Raw genomic sequence first — 17,274 nt, forward strand, 5'->3', positions numbered from 1 at the left:
TTCGGGCCTATTTCCCAGCTACCTTTTTAGGCAAAGGTTTTGGAAAAAGCAGTCTTTGTCAGCTTAGCTTATTTGTGGAAGTCAAAAATTTGTGACACCCGGCTCAGATGGCTTCTCTTACTGGTCATAGTACTGAGTTGATGGTAGTTTCAGCTTTAGATGACCTTCGCCGCTGTGCTAATGTCAACATCCCTGACAGTACAGTGGAGTTTGGCAAGTTAGTAATAAAATACTGATGGAAAGACTTTCAGACTTTGGGATCACAGACAGTGCTTTGTCCTGGTTTTCTGACTACCTGTCAAATAAATCCTTCCAAGTATTGCTTCTACCTTACTTATCCATTTGGTAAACCGAAGGATTCAATTTTATTGTCACCGCTTTTTAACTTGACACCTTTAGCCCATCTTATTTAATCCTATGTTTATTTCGTGGCTAAGACTCTCTGTGTTTGCCTATTTAAGGATGATCAATAGATGACCTTTAATCACTTAAAATTGAATGGGAACATAACAGAGATACTTTATTTCCTAAAATCTTCTCAATTCTGGAACCAACCTTTTTGCCCTCTTCTATTGGTCTGTAAAAGAGAGGGCCGGGGGGTAGAAGAACTTACACCACAGGAAGAATGGTGGGTCACTGATCCTCCCTACCCTCCTTCCCTTCAGGGCGACTGGTCATCTTGGCCTCTTCTAGACAAAACGGAGGAGAAAGAGTACGGCGCCTTTAACTGGGCATATACAGAGAACGAGGACACCCCCACCCGTGACGTCGGAATCTCCAGAGTGGAGAAAACCCCGGAAGAGAGAGAAGCGGCGGATGACGACACCCACGAGAGAGGAGCCAGAGCGTGGTGGAGAATTGGCAGTGACGAGAGCGGCGTACGGAGTCCAGGAAGAGAGAAGGAAGGTGAGCAAGGAGGCCAACAGTCCTGTGAAGCACCGTGCCACATTCCCGAGGGAGGAGTGTGGCTTCTCCTACTTGGCCGCCAAGACCTGGAACTCCCTCCCGACCGACCTACGCATGACCCAAGACCACCTCTCCTTCAGGAAGAAGCTCAAGACCTGGCTGTTCGAGCAGTAACGGCACCCCCCCTCCTAGCGCCTTGAGACCCTTCGGGTGAGTAGTGCGCTATATAAATGTCTTGATTGATTGATTGATTGACAGGTACGTCAGCGGCTGGCAGGCTGGGTTGGGGGGCGGGGAGACCCTCCTCCGTAGCGCTGCAGACGGCTCCTGTCTTATTTGTAAATAGCCTGTAAAAACTCCTGTAAAGCTTCCTTTAACTTTCTTACCTCGTCCTTAACCCCCCCTACCCTGCACCTTCTCCCCACCACGAAACCCTCGGCACGACCTTGACTGTAAATAGCACGCGTAACTCAGCGGTGTCCTTTCACGTTCCGGGTTCCTCTGGGCCTCTAGAGAGAGATCTTGAGTCCTGACGGGCTTTTTTTTGTTTTGTTGTTTTCCTTGGCGAGCCACCGGTGGGAAACCAACGTGAATGCTCTACGTAGCGGATCTAAGGAAGGTGGACGTTCCAGTCAAGGTGGTGGAAAAGACCTGTGCCACAACGGACCCGTCAGAGTTTGCTCGTGAAAGACTGACATCCCGCACGCAAAAGAGCTTACCAAAAATAAAGCCTTATCTTACCCGCAAAAGTTTCCAGTCCATTACTGCACCCACGTCACAGGGTCCAAAACAGATTCCAGTCCCGAATGTGAGAAGCCTGGGCATTCAGCCTGATTCAACTCAACACTGACATCTCAGGTCAATGTAGTTAAATCCTGTTTTTTCCCAATTGTTTATTCTAAAACATTTTCTTCACGTTTCTCTTTTTCTCACAAGATTCAACTAATCAATGCATTTGGTTCACAGAACTATCTTCAATCCTAGCTCATCATCATTTTTCAGTTGTAGGTTTCAGTGGTACCAACAATATCTACTTTTGAGATCCAAAGACAAACTTATTCTTGCAGTATCGAAAGGCCATAGAGAAGAAGTACAATTTCAAGGGACTAAAATATACTTTTATAGGGATTTCTAAAATATCCTTTTATAGGTATTTCACATCCCCTGTGCAAGAGGTAAGAAGAGCTTTCGGAGAGATCAAGAAACAGTTACACACCAGTAAGGCGCAATATGTGATACTGTAATCTGCCAGAGTGTGCTGAGACAGCAAGGCATACATTTTCGCAACCTTTGAGCAGGCTCTCAAGTTTGTCAAAAACATATCAGAAAAAGAGGAAAACATGCATTATGAAGGGCAAGACATGGCAAGCGGAATCTTCCCACCAAGACTTGGCAGAGCTCAGTGATAATGATTGAGTCGATCGCATAGAGATACTGACCTAATTGGCAAAGGGTAAGCCATTGATGGTGCCTAATTAACATTCTTACAATGTATTACTTACTCCTTTTGAGGTTCTGCGAGGGATAAAAAGTCCCAGCATCGAAATGGGACTTAGAACGCTTTCAGTGATGCCCGGCACATACATAAACAATTATTTTTATGATGTGAAGGGTGGAGGTTGGGAGCATCTACACCACACAACATGGCGTGTAAGCTAATATATGGAAAGGTATCTGCTGGTTTTTTTTTACTTATAATTGTTGTAGGACTTTCTAGTTTGTTGCCTGATCAGAGTGGGTGAGAGGGAACTGGTTGTGGTCCCTTAGCTAATATTATACAACATGAGCAAAGTCTCTACGGTCAGGTCAGGATGGTTAAAAAGAGCCCTATTAATCCGTTATTATGATGCCTTATGGCTTAAAGTTATGTGCTCAGAAAACAATAGCAAATTCTTGCCAACCTAAATACCAAATGACTCATCTGGTATGAGCTTGGAAGCAAGCTCAGCTGAAGTGGGACATCCTGACATTACCTTACAGAAGGGGGTATTGGTGCCCGGCCTGGAGCAATATTTTCTTGCTGCTCCCGCCCACTTTGCAATGTACCAGTACTATTCACCACACCTTATGCCACATAAAATACACATAACTGGCCCTATAGACTATGGCCTGCTACAAGCTGTGCTCTCAACATGATTGCCCTATCCCTGAGATAGCATTAACACTGCTTCTTATACCAACAGGCAATGGTATACCTTGGGGTTATATTCAAATGTACTTGCCTGAATTTCCACTTCTGAATACTCCCGTTAACCCAATTTCTACTGAAGGCATTGTAGCGAACATCTAGAGACTGTGGTGATTGACCTGTGTAAGGCATTTATACTAAGATAAGAATGTGTACCTCTTGACCAATTCAGAGAAAATAGTACAACTAATCCTCTGGACATTTTCACTTATTTCAGAATACAACACATTATCAGACTGCAATATTCCTATTTTCCCAATCAACCCTCCTGACCTGCTGACTAGGGAAATGCAGTTCAAAGAGGTCAGATGCTTAGTAGCTAGGCTATGCAATATGACTAATACTGCAAGAACTGACATACCTATCCCCTCCAAGATACAATGGGAGGTAGTTATTGGGGGCCAGTTAACTGAAGAAAAACAGTCATTCTCTTGTACCCAAACGGCCACTATATTTATAAATTAAGTGCATAAACCTCTACATTTCAAGTTCCTGCATACATTATACTACATGCAGATTATAGTCCTATTAGCCAACCTCAAAGCTGCAAGATACTTGTGCAAAGTCCCAGCCTGGATGGTAATACATTGGTTTCAAGACGTGACGCGGTGTAACTTAAATAAATACTGAGATAAATGATGGACTGCAGCTGCAGTGGCAAATCCAATGGGTGTATAGAGCCACTTAGCACTTATCTACAGAATGATGAAGATCCCCCACGGTGAAAAAGGCTCCTCTTACAAGCAACTATTACTCAGAATATGTCCAGGACATAACCTGGGTTGGAAGACCCGGACCCTTCCTGCAGCTTTGTTGCTATAAATATGCAACGTAATATGACAAACTGATTAATTTACCCACCATCTCTACTTTGTTACAGACAGATATAAACTTTTCTCTAATGTAAACTGTCAGGTGATATCTATATTTGCAGCTGTAAATCATGCCCATTCTAAACCTAAAAAAAAACCAGCTTGCCTTGCCCCCCAGAGTTGGCACCAAAGAAGAAGTGCAGCTGAAAAGGACAAGGATCACCCTTTGTTAAAGAAGTAAATGTCAGACTGAAGTATCTGGCTAGTCTGCCAGTGAAATTAAACAAGTTATCAATGAGTAACGCTCGGAGAGGAATCTTGCCTATGATAGGAATGCTTCAGATTAAAGAAAAAGCTGGTGCCCTGGCACACACGCAGAGCTAAGGCAGATCAAAGGCTCAACCACAGACAATGGAAACACGCAATGTTCCTACCCTTGCTCAAAAAACCCTTCAAAGATCACCAACTACAGACCGATCTCCTGCTAACATTCCTGGCTATGGTCTTAGAGAAGATAATCAACAGACACCTCAACGACCACCAACTCCTTAACACCATTCAGTCTGGTTTCAGACCCAACCACAGCATGGAAACTGGCCTCATCGCTGCCTCAGATGACATCTGCATGACTGCATGTGATCTCCCACTCCACCCCATCCTCATCCAACACCTACATGACATTGGAATCCAAGGACATGCACTATGATGGCTCTTCTTCTTTTTGATTGGAAGAACCCAGTCAGTCAGCTTGGCTCCATACATCTCAGATGCCCACAATCTCATCTGCAGAGTTCTGCAAGGATCCCCCCTTACCCTCTTCCATGCGTACATGATCCCTCTAGCCGGCATAAACCACTCTCATGACATCAACACCCAGTCCTATGACAACAATACGTAACTCATTCTCTCCCTCACAGACAAGAAGCCCAGTACATGGATCCAATCCAATGCCTGCATGATGGAAATCTCCCACTGGATGAAGACCAACTGTCTGACGCAGAACACCGACAACACAGAAATTGTGATGTTTGGGAAGAGCACTTCACCATGGAAATTCACCTGATGCCCAACAGAATTAGGATCAACATCCACCTCCACCACTCACGCCAAGAACCTCAGGATCGTCATTGGAAGAAAACTCGGCATGATGCTCATGTCAACACCGTCTCCGCCTCATGCTTCCATACCCTGAAGATGCTGAGGAAGATTTTCAAATGACTCCCAGTCAGCACATGGAAAACCATCATGCATGCCCTTATCACTAGAAGGCTGGACTACGGGAACACCCTCTATATTGGGAATGTGAGGAATTGGGGTGTACTATATGGTGTGGTTGTGTAACCTCACCGGGTAATATACTTACCAACCCCTTTAGGACTAGTAGGTTGAGTTTGTTAAATACTCTAGCTCAACACTGGGTAGCTGTGGCTCTGAGCAGCAAGGCTTATACGAAGAAAGAAGAGGAAAGCTTTTAACTAGCACCAAAACAACTGAAGGAATACACGAGTCTCCAGAAAACCAAGACCAATTTATTAAGATAGACTGTATTGTTATGTATTTTTAGACACCACAACTAAAAAGATCCTGCGGAGGGTTCCGGAGTTATAGGTTTTACAAGATACAGTAAATATACACTTTTTCACTCAACTGTGAACATACATGGGCAAATTCTACAAATTTGACAAAAGTTTTATGGTTTAAATGTCTTTATTCATTTTGCAACACACAAACATAACCACGTAGGTTTAGCTATCATCAAGAAGTGCTGTAGCATTACAACTGGACAAAGCGGATCAAAGGCGCAAACTCAACATTGGGCGCATATCTGGCTAATATCACATACATGGAATAATAATTAAGAAAAGAAAAAAAGAAAACCCCTGGGATCTCCCCCTCGCCCCCCCATCCAGACCCACCCCTCCCCTGTGCTCCATGTCCACTACCTAAGCTATGCTAAACCCCCAGTGACCTCCCTCAGCAGTCCGCCGGTTGTGTATCTGTAAGGCACAGCAGCCGGAGATATCGGGGGCATGTGACCTCTCGGAATTCGGTAGCTAAGAGCGACAGAAATGGTTGCCACAGCTCATCATATTTAGATCCCTCCTCCGCCATGGTAAGTGCCAGTTTCTCCATACCAAGTACATGCCACAGACGGTGCAGCCAGCCTTTAAAGGTTGGGGTGTTGGGAGTGCGCCAGTGTGTAAGTATGTTTTGTGTCGCTGACCCCAGTGCAATGGCCATCTGTCTGCCTCTGCGAGATCGTAGTGGGTAAGTCAAAGGATTGGGGAGACCCAGTAGAACATATGCTGGAAAGCGTGGGATCTCAGTCTCAAAGTGCTTGTCCACCTCATCTAGCACCTGAGTCCAGTAATGTTGAACATGTTAACACTCCCATAACAAATGCACCTGATTGCCCACCTGGCCACAGCCACGCCAACATGTCGCCTCCCGGGTGCGGTCCAATGCATGTAAACGCTCCGGAGCATAATACCAGTATGTTACGATCTTCGTGAGTGTCTCCGTAAGCCCCTTGTGATATGCAGAGTGTCGGGCCCTGTAGTATATCCCATCCCACTCCTTGTGGCTCAGTGACCTGCCCAACTCCCTCTCCCACCGCTCTCTGCTGGCATTGTACGTGTGCGTGTGCTTGACCTGTAGCATCTTGTAGAGATCAGAGATGAGCTTCTTATCTGACGTGCGGGTGATGAGCCATCTTTCGTAAGGGGAAAGGTGTCTGTCTGCCTCACAGCGGACCTGTGGTTGAAGCGCCCAATGTCTTACTTGTAAATATCTTAGCCTTTCCGTCTCCGGGAGCCCATATTCCTGCCTTAATTGGGAGAACGGGGTGACCCCCACGGCGCTAACACATGATACAGAAAACGGCAAGTAGCGGGCCTCCAATCTGCAAAAGCAACCATATCCCTACCCGGGGTGAAATCAGGGTTGTCGACTAACGGGGTAAGTGGAGATGGGAAGGTTGTGAGTTTGTGTTTGATATTAGTGGCATCCCACACCTTCAGGGGAACCTGTATAATGTACGAGGCATACAAATTAGGGGGCCTATGGGGCTTGCACAGGAAAGGAATTTCTTGCAAGGGACGAGCCGCCACCGCCTGGTCCTGACACAATGAGTGTTTCTTTAATTCCCATCTGCTCCACTCAACCAAGTGCAGCAGTTGAGCTGCTTGAAAGTAGAGCTGGAGATCAGGGACACCCAGACCTCCCTCCTCCGGGGCAAGCGTCACCAGCGTCCGTCGCATTTTTGGTTTCCAACCACTCAGATGAACTGAGCTAGGTCAGATTGTGTCTGCCGAATCCACCCAGCAGGCGGTCGGAGAGGAATGGTGCGGAAAAGATAGAGGATCTGTGGTAGAATGGTCATTTTGACCGCCGCAATTTTGCCTAGCCATGAAAGGGGGCAATGCTTCCATTGGTCGAGTTCTCAGCGGATTTTCCCACGCAGTAGTGCATAATTGGTATTAATCACTACAGGGAGGGAGGAAGCCAGCGGATTGTGTCCACCGCCCATTGGATGGGAAGCAAGTTTAGCAAATATTCCCGGGTGGGACGTGACAAAGACAGGTCCAGGGCCATTGATTTATCCACATTTACCTTAAATCCAGCAGCTCGAGCAAAGGCGTCTAAATCTGCTAAGCATGCTGGCAGTGCGCTCCTTGGGTTAGCAAGTGATATTAACACGTCTTCCGCGTATAAGCTAATCGTATGGACATAGCCGCCAAATTTGATCCCTGTGATCACTGGATTCTGCCGCATTCTCTGAGGTAGAGGCTCCATGTAGAGGGCAAAGTTAAGGGGCGACAATGGGCAGCCCTGTCTCGTGCCTCTTTCAATAGAGAAACGGGAGGAAGTGTATCCGTTCACTCGGAACGTAGCTGTGGGAAACTTATAGCAGTTAAAGACATGTGTGAAATCTTTCCCCCATCCCCACTCTTTCTAACACCTGCTCTAGATAGGGCCAGTGAACACGATCGAATGCCTTCTCGGCATCGATGGCTAGCATTATGTATTCCCCCGGCACCCGTGTAGCCTTCTAAATGAGTTGCAGAATCCTTCTTGGTCCAGGTCAATGAGGCTGGGCATATGGAGGGGCAAGACGAGCGGCGAGAATCCCTGTGTACAATTTAAGGTCTATATTGAGGAGGGATATTGGGCAATATGCTCCGCATTTAGATCTATCCTTCCCTGGTCTGCGGATTACCGCTATGGAGGCCTCTAAGAGATCGCTCGAGATCGCCCCCGGGTCGGCAAAGGAATTAAATAGCTGGGTGAGGAGCGGGGCGAGCAAGGTGCAAAACTTTTTGTAAAAAATAGCTGAGAAGCCCTCCGGCCCAGGTGCGTTCGCCAGCTTGAGACAAGATATAGCGGCAATGACCTCCTCCGTTTGAATGTTTTTCTATCAAAGTGGTCAGCCTGTACCTTGGTCAGAGTTGGCAGGGTAACAGAGTCCAAGAAGGCAGCTCCCTCAGAGCTTTCTAATGGGCCCCAGCATAGAGAGCGGCATAAAAGTCGCAAAATGCTTCTGCTATGGCGTCATCTTCCGACACGCATTTACCATCCACTCGATTGATCTCCCTGACCCCATGTCGTTGGCGGACCTCCCTCAACCTGTGGGCGAGGAGGTGTCCACACCTGTCCCCCCCGGCATAGTAGGCATGCCGCAGTCGCAGTGCTGCGAATTCCGCCCTATCTTGGTCAAGCGCCGCTAATTGTTGGCGCATGGCTTTAAGCTCTCGCCACACCCTCGGGGCTCCCGTCCTCTGGTGCATCTGCTCCAGGTCCCGGGTCTGTTGCGTGAGCTCTTCCCTTTTGCGCCTGTGCTCCACATTATCTGCAGCCGAGATGGCAATGAACTCCCCCCTAATGACTGCCTTCAGCGCCGCCCATTGCGTTGCGAGGGTTGTGTCCGAGTTAGCGTTATGTGAGAGGTAATTGGCGATAGAGTGCTGTATACGTTTAACTACTTCCGCCCTGTGCAGGAGAGTGTCCCTAAGACGCCATACCCTGGCGGGCCGTGATATGGGTGGAAGGGTGAGAGTGGCGAGTACTGGAGCGTGATCCGACAGGGAGGCCACTCCTATCTCAACAGCGGTCGTGAGCGCGCGCACAGGAGCAGATACTAAGAAATGGTCCAGTCTCGCATAGGTCTTGTGTGCATTGGAGTAATAGGAGTATTCCCTATCCTATCAAGAGGGTGAAAGCTGCGCCATAGATCGCATAACCCCAGGTCATTGAAACGCACAAGCCTCTCTGTAGCGAGTGCACCTGACTGATGAGTACGCAGGCTGGATCTGTCCTTAATTTTATCAAAAACTAGGTTCAGGTCGCCCCCTAGAATGACATTGCGGTCTGTCGTGGCTGTGGTTTCGGTGAGAGCGGAGTGTAAGAACAGTTCCTGGCCCTCATTGGGGCATACAGGGAGCCAATAGTGAATGTCAGGCCACCTAAGGCAAAGCGGTATGGCAGGAGTCTCCCCTTAATCTCGGCCTCCTTATGTAGGACCTCCCCCTTAAACCCCTGACCCATTAAAATCGCCACCCCAGCTGTTTTAGTAGAACCTGGGGAAAAGAATTGAGTGGAAAATTTTCAGGACCGAAGACGGTGGCAGTCTCTTGCTAGAAGGTGGGTTTCTTGTAGTAGGCAGAGATCTGTTTGTGTGTTTTCCAGACATGACATGACCACCCTGCGTTTCACTGGGTTATTAAGACGCACATTGAGGGTTAAGATCTTAAGCGTGGTGGTAGACATTACTGGTATCTAGTACGATCGAATGTGTAGATAAGGTGCCAAACGTGGCGCCGCCAGATTGCGGGGTGGTCAGACGACTGAGGGCCTTGCGGGCGCGTGGAGCTACGCTAACTCTAAGAGGAAAGTGGAACACCGGACCCCCCCCCCCCATAAAATCCCCAATAAAACCCAAAATGAAGAACAATCTGAAGGAATGAATAGGAACACATAGTCCATCAACCATCGGTGATCGGCAAAAAGCATTGGGGTAAGTCTACCAACAGGGAAAGAACCCACCTCCCGCCAACGACCTGGACATTAATAAAGCATCCAGCTGGCTAAAGATAGAACCTAAAGTCAGCCAGGTTGGGAGTTAGATAGTTCTGCGGAGACAGCCTCCAGAGCCCACTTCTGGCTTTTTGTAATTTCCGCAGCCGGGGAAATCCTGGGACGGCGTCTGCGGCCCTCCTGGCGCCAGAGGGGTCTGCAGTCATCAGTCTCTTCTTTAGGGTTCTCATCCCCACTCTCTGCCTCCGGGAGTTCCACACCCAGGTACAGTTTGTTATCCATGCGGAACACCAATCTGAATGGATGGCCCCAGCTGTAAGGAATATTGTGCTGCTGGAGGTGCATAGTGATAGGCTTGAAGGTTCTTCTTTTTTGCAAGGTGAGGGCGGATAAGTCCTGATACAACACCGGCGTTTGGGCACCAAACTTCAGGGAATGCATTTGACGCGCTTTTTGGAGGATAGCTTCTTTGGTGCGATAGTCTTGGACACAAACTAATATGTCCGATGGTGGAGCCGTTGGTGCCCGCGGATAGCCCACTCTGTGCGCACGGTCCACTCGCAGTTCCGCCTCCACAGGTCTACTCAGAAGTCGTCGTCCACCTTCACTCCACTGATCCGGATATTATGCCGCCGGGATTGGTTTTCCAGGTCCTCAAGCTGGGTTTGGAGGTCGACTTGTTGATCATGTATCCTGAGGATCTCCTGCTGAAGTGCCGCTATCTCCGTGTCCCTCCCGTGCTCTTGCCTGCCAGATCAGCGACCCTTTCTCCAATGCCGTCCACGTCTCGCTGGACCTCCCCGATCTCCGAAGTGAACTCCTGTTTCAGTGTGTGAATGTCGTCCCTCAGCACCACAAACATAGATTAGAGGAACGCCTTGGTGATGGGCTCTGCGCCCTCGTCCCGCTATGATGTCTGGCCAGAGGCACCCGTTGCCATGTCGGAAGCCATTTGTCCAGCTTGTGCTTTGGCAAACAAGTCTTTAAGGGTCTTGTCCTTTCGTCCCCTGGAGGAGGACATAGCTCTCTCTGACTTGACCCAAAGAAGCTGTGTAAGGGCCTCTGTGCCGCCGCGTCAGACTCTCCCTCAGTGGCTAGTGTCTACCAATGTCCCAACCACAGAGCGGAGGAGGCAGGGTGCCACAGTGAACCCGGAGACTGCTATGGGTTGCGCAGCCCTCGCTTCTGTCAATATCTCCCGGGGTTCGCCACGCCGACGGGGTCTATGCCAGGTCCTATGGGCCGATGCTGACCCCCGCCGTTAGCTAGCGAAGTTGCAGCCTCAAAATGGCGGGCCCGGCGCCCTTCTTCCTGGACTCTCCTTGGAAACCCCGCTGGTGTGCTTGTCCTGCCCCCTCAAGTGAAGGCCTCCTCTGGTGCTGCACAAGCTGGTAGAACCAGTCCAGGGCCACCAACTAGCCTCGTGGCCGTATCCCCACAGGGCCCACCAAGCCGGCCCACCAAGCCAGCCCACCAGACCGTTCTGTAGCTCTCAGGGACCAGGCCTCTGCTCCAATCACAGCTGTCAGCAAGCTGGCGGCCTCACCTCAATCAATTGCAGCAGCTACCAGGTCTGCTCCGTAGTCCGCTCCTCTCCTAGCATCCGGGCTCCGCAAGGCCCGGCATCTTCTGGGTCCTCACGGTCCACTAGGCCCGGTCGGGGGGGGGGGGGGGAGGCGGTCGCAGCCCTGTCCCCACTCATGGGCTCCGCCGGGCCCCCAGTGCAAGTCCCCAGCGGGGGAGCGTGAAGGTCTGTTGCTGGGCCCGAGACCGCCGCCGCGCGGGCCCAAGGTCCGGTACGCCGCTCTCACAAGATGGCGGGCAGGCCTCACCCCACGGCACCTCACCAGGCTCCTGCAGCCGTCGTCTCTCTGCTCGGCGGCACCTGCCGTACCGGTGTCCCAGCTAAGGCCGCCGCTTTCTCCAGGCAGTTCAGGGACCTGTTTTCTGCCGCAACGGACTCTCGCCTTCCCGCCTGCAGCTCCCAGGTGTACCGGCGCGGCCCTGCCGGCTCTGCGCGCCGTCCGCTCACAGGAGGGTTTGCCCTGAACTTCAGCGTAGGTAGGCACCGTCTCCGCTCCAGGCAGACCCCACCGGCACCGGGACCTCTCCAGCCTCTAAAAAATTAGCCAATCGTGGCTGTAACGGCCCGTGGGCCGGTGCTGTTTAGGTCGTCGGTGGGAGCTTGAGAGCAGGACGTCTGCTCACTCCGCCATCTTGGCCACACCCCCCCAAGAGAAACGTTTTAAAGAAAACTTTGGGCAAGTGTCAATGTGGTTACTTTAGAAGACAGACTTCGGCAAGGGGCCAGTCATGGGGACCAGCAAGGTCCACCAAAACAGTTACCTTAAAGGTAGAAGCAGTCATCAGGAATAGGTTCCTATGGAAGTGGTCTAGATGCAAGGGATGCTGGATGCTGAAGATATTCAAGGATGCTGTAGATGCGATGGGGCAGGTCTTCCTGCAGCTACTCCTCAGTCCATGGACACACAAAGTCCAGTCGCCACTAGGTTTCCAGTCACCAGATATCACAGTCACAGCCAAATCCTTCCTTGAACAATAACTTGCCTTCAAGGCAAACAAGCTCTGCTCCCACAACTTTCCGACGTCCAGCAGACTTAGGTGCAACTTTGAGCCTTGGGTCCTGGTCGCTTATGCTGCATGGCAAGGAGAGATGGTGACTTGAAGATTTCGGTTACCAACTCACCCGAGCAAGCTTCTTCAGCATTTGTGATCCAATGCTGTAAACAGGAGGTCAACCAACTGAACCTTGAAGTCTCGTGCTTTGGCTGGGGTCTGGAGAGGACTTCTCCACGACTAGGACGCAGCAGGCACAGTCCCTCTCCTTTGCTAGACACCAGGTTCAGCAGTTGCAGTCTATGCCGGTGCAGCCTCTCTTTGCCGAATCCACAGTTCAGCAGGACAGTCCTTCTTTGGTCCTTCTTCCAGTCCAGATGAGATCTGAGTTCAGAGTGCCACGGGTTCCCTTTTTATTCTCAAAAAATGCCCTCAGGTTAGGATACAGTTGGTAGCCAATGGGCTACCAGGTTCCCTCCCTCCTCATGACCACTTTCTGTGAAGGGTGGCATTTGGCTATCCAATGATGAACCACACTGCCTTCTTCCAACATGACAGAACCCCTCTCTTGGTGCCCTGGGTTCCCTAGTTCAACCCAGAAGTGTGGCTACACACCCATTAAAAATCAGTTTTCCAACTGGTTTCTCTTTCCCTGTCCCTAGTGTTAGCCTATCTACCTATAGAATGGAGCTGCCCATTCCCAAGTGTTACCTAATTGCCCTTCAAAGACAGCTTCTCCTTTAAAGTTTACCTTTTGGTCCAACACCCATCTGGCTTCCTACAGGAGGGAGGGAGGTAGCACCACTCTCCAGTGCAGGCCTCTATTGTCTTCTTTCCTTGGAGTTGTTAGCACATCTCTCCAGGAGTGCAGAAAGCTGTCTAGAGGACAGGCTCACCGTGTAACCGTTAATGGCACAGGGGATGTAAAGGAAAAGTGGCAATTTTGTAAAAGTTACACACTACCACATGTTACATTCATTTCGACTTGAATGCTAAGTTGAGGGTAATGTAACAAGTTGTTTGATACCTTAGAGTATCAACTGTGGTCGCACAGTTCAGGCGTTAGCACAGCTGAGTGGTCAGTGTACATCTCTGTACTTACCAATATCTCTCTACAGTAAGAACGACAGTTTAAAACTTTTACTTGCAGAACATGTCAAATACATGTTCTGCCCGTGAAATATGCTGCAACCTGTCCTACGGCTCAGTAGGCCTGCCAAAGGCGTGATTAACACATATTACAGAGGGAGGTTTGGCTTTGCAATTGCTTTAAATGGCAAAGCTGGGCTAGCAGTTCGGAACTGCTCTTCCAGTCTGCGATGCTGGGCTGGGAGATAGGTTTTACCTTGGTCACACTCAGGGTGCCACATCCAGTGCTTCAAACCCTGGGATGACACTCCAACTTACATGCCCTGGGTACCATATACTAGGAGCTTGCCAGTAAGTTAAGCTATGCCAATCTAGTATAAGCCAATTTGACATACACTTTTTAGGGTCAGGGCACTCCCACTGACGTCTGTTTAGAAGGTCTCAGTGCACTCTCTGAGTTGGAAAACCTGGCTCATCAGTCCAAAACTTTGGGAGGGACCATACAAAAAAGAGACATTTCCTTAGAGGGATCAACAAAAACTCACTAGAAGGCTGCAGACCAATCAGAACTTGACAGACAGAATCACTATCAACATCTCAACATACCTGAAGGAGCTCCACTGGCTCCCCATACACAAATGAAACTCCTGACCCACATTTTCAAGGCACCACATAACACTGGCCCAGAATAACTCAACAATCACATCTGCTTTCACATACCTTCTAGACACCTCCGCACATCTGGACTCCTATCTGCACACATTCTACACATACGGAAAACCAGATCCGGTAGTCGAGCCTTCTCCTATATCGCTTCCATAACATAGAACGAACTGCCACTACACATAAGAGCTTCCTCATAACTTCTTAAATTCCTAAAGAAGCTGAAGACCTGGCTATTCGAACAGTCCCAATAGGTCCTAGGTTTGGCTAGACTCACAAATGCTCAGCACCAGGGTACCCTTGCGAGTGATAGTGTGCTCTACAAATCTTCATAACATAACATAAAGCAAGTGGTGAAGACCAGACCTAGACTGGAAACCAAAGTCAGCCCTGGCAAAAATGTTCAAGGCAGTCCTATTCTGCAGGTATTTGTAATCAGAATCGGGTCATATGGGCCCGGTTGGATCATAGCAGCCCATCCTGATCTCAAAGCAACCACCAAGCCTGCAGGCCTAATGGTCTCCAGATCTGGTGAAACAGAGCTACAATTAGGAGACAGAAAGGTAAGAGACAAGGCAATGCTTACCTTTGGAGGAGACCAAAGATGCATGAAGGAGATGACTGACCTTAATAGTCCTATGGCTGATCAATTGGCATCTGGCAGAGCAAGTGACAGGAAAAGTGTGTGAAGCACATGCAGAAAGGAAGGAGAAGGTACGATCTCGAAATCGAGTAACCGGATGAGCCATTGGGGACTTATTACGTTACACTGTGTAACTGATGAGGGTTGGTTAGCTATTAGTATTAGAGGGAGAGTATAATAGTTCTAGAGAGAGCTTTTAATAAGTGCAGACTTTCGATTTCTACCTCTAATCCTGCTACTGACCACCACACTGCACAAAGTAGACTTGTGTTCTTGCAGGAAGTTAGCATAACAGTGCATATTTCTGAGTAAACAGATGAATATAATAAATAGAATATAAACAGGGAGTTGCCCTATTGTTGTAGTAGTCATAAGAAAATGTACACAAAAAGATGCCATAAAATAGCAGAACAATATTGTCTTAAGCATTTCACATATCACATGTTACCCCAAAAGTAGAAACTAACATCATTTTCAAATAGTTACCTGGTATAATGTGTCCACCAGAATACGTTTTAGTAAATGCAAGCCAGAGGAAGAAATCCATACCTTAGTTTAAACGAGTGTAAGCTGGACGAACTTTCTGAGTGCTCATCTTCAAAGCACTCTTCCTTCCCTTCGTATGTGAATTGGTTGTATGGTAAGTACAGGGGAGTCGACTTGGTTGATGGGGACAGAGAAGCCTCAGTCTGAGATGTGGAAGGACCAGCTTGCTGAGCATCATGCATCTTTATATCACTGTTTTCAGGGACCTTTGACAGAATCCGATCAATAGTTTTATAGTAAGGCCAGTCAGGTGGGATTGCTTCGCCATCTGTCATGCATTTCAGTTTCCTGCATTAAAGGTACACACAAAATAAAATGGATTACAAAATATACAAATTAATTGAACAAGGGCAGTCCTGCAATATTTTGCAATGTCCCTTTTAGCAAGTACCATGCCTGTGTGTCTACGCTTTGCCCTACTTCTTACTTCATCTGATATGATGCCAAGCAGGGCAGTTTTTGGACTAAGAACCAGGGAATGCCCTGTGACCAGTTCAAGTGCAGGATATACCCTCTAACAGTATGTGTAGGAAACTGGGTTTTGTTGCAGTACCCCCACACACTTTTTGAATAGGATCAGGGGGCAGATCTACAAGGAAGTGCCGCAGGGCGGCACCGCAAGCCCCTTCGCTGCGCCACGCTGCGGCACTTCCGAAGCACAGGAATCCAACATATTTACAATATGTCGCATTCCTGTGCTCTCCCCTGCCTGCGCTGGCGCACAAACTGCAACCATGCGCCAGCACAGTCACCCTTGCACCATAGTGCAAGGATGCCTGCGTCATGGGGAGATTGTTTTTGTGCAGGAAGGGACACCTTCCTGCACAAAAACAATCGCTACAGGCATTTTCCTCTTTTAATGCGTGCTGTAGAATGCAACACGCTTTGAAAGAGGAGAAAACTAAGAGAAATTAAAACATTTCTCCTCATTGCGCCTCGCTATGCCTCCCCTGGGGAGGCGTAGCATTAACACGCATTTCCAGATTTACGTAAATCTGGAAATGTGTCTCATTCCATGGGTGTTGCGTGGGAACACCCACAGTAAAACACCCATGGAACGCCCCTTCCACGCAAAGTGCTGCGTGTGAAGGGGCCATATTTACAAGGAGAGGAAAAGTCACACAGGATGGATTTTCCTCTCCTTCTAAATATGGAGAAGTGAAATGCACCTCGAGTACGTCACAAAAAGTGACGTACTGGTGGAGCAGGGGGCTTGTAAATCTGCCCTGTGGTGCAACTTTGAATGAGAGTGTACTGGGTTCCTGCTAACCAGGATTGTTCCACAATTGGCAGCCCATTAGGATCCTGGTAAGTCCCTAGTAAGTGGTACCTTAGAAATAAAGAGGGTCCCTAAGGGCTGCAGCACAAATTGTGCCATTTTAAGAGACCCCTCACAAAGCTCATGCAAACTGCCACTGCAACATGGTTGTCTTGGTGCAGAGAAAACCGAAGCGTCGACATGGCACACATCCCTGTGTAACTCAGTGTGCAATCCAGTCGGATTTGTCTTACATGTGTAATCATGTAAGTTAAATTTGACTGCTGAGCACACTAAGTCCAAGTCACCAGTGGAACTTGGCCTCTATGAGTTATATTGTTAACGTATGTTTTGCAGCACACGATTCAGTGTTGCATGCATGTAGTTTGATATAGAGTGCTTTTTGTTCTAAAATAGGAGTGCAAGACCTACACATTAGAGTTACACATCCCCAGCACTACATGTGGCAGAGGTATGTCAGCTCTATGGCAGACCGAACAGCCCTAAGGCAAGGTGCACTATACCCATGTGTCGGCATATCTGCAGGATTGGATAAGTC

General features: G+C 48.7%; 1 protein-coding gene across 1 annotated transcript in view; it reads right to left on the reverse strand.

Annotated features, from left to right (window-relative positions):
- MSANTD1 (Myb/SANT DNA binding domain containing 1) overlaps positions 1 to 17,274 on the reverse strand; it is a 92,344-nt gene that overhangs the window by 16,520 nt on the left and 58,550 nt on the right. The window contains exon 2 of the mRNA XM_078679004.1: positions 15,461 to 15,745. Within this exon, the coding sequence (XP_078535130.1) occupies positions 15,461 to 15,745 (285 nt within the window). The remainder of the gene's footprint in view (positions 1 to 15,460; positions 15,746 to 17,274) is intronic.

This window comes from Lissotriton helveticus, chromosome 2_2 (genome assembly GCF_964261635.1).
Source record: "Lissotriton helveticus chromosome 2_2, aLisHel1.1, whole genome shotgun sequence".
NCBI lineage: Eukaryota > Metazoa > Chordata > Amphibia > Caudata > Salamandridae > Lissotriton > Lissotriton helveticus.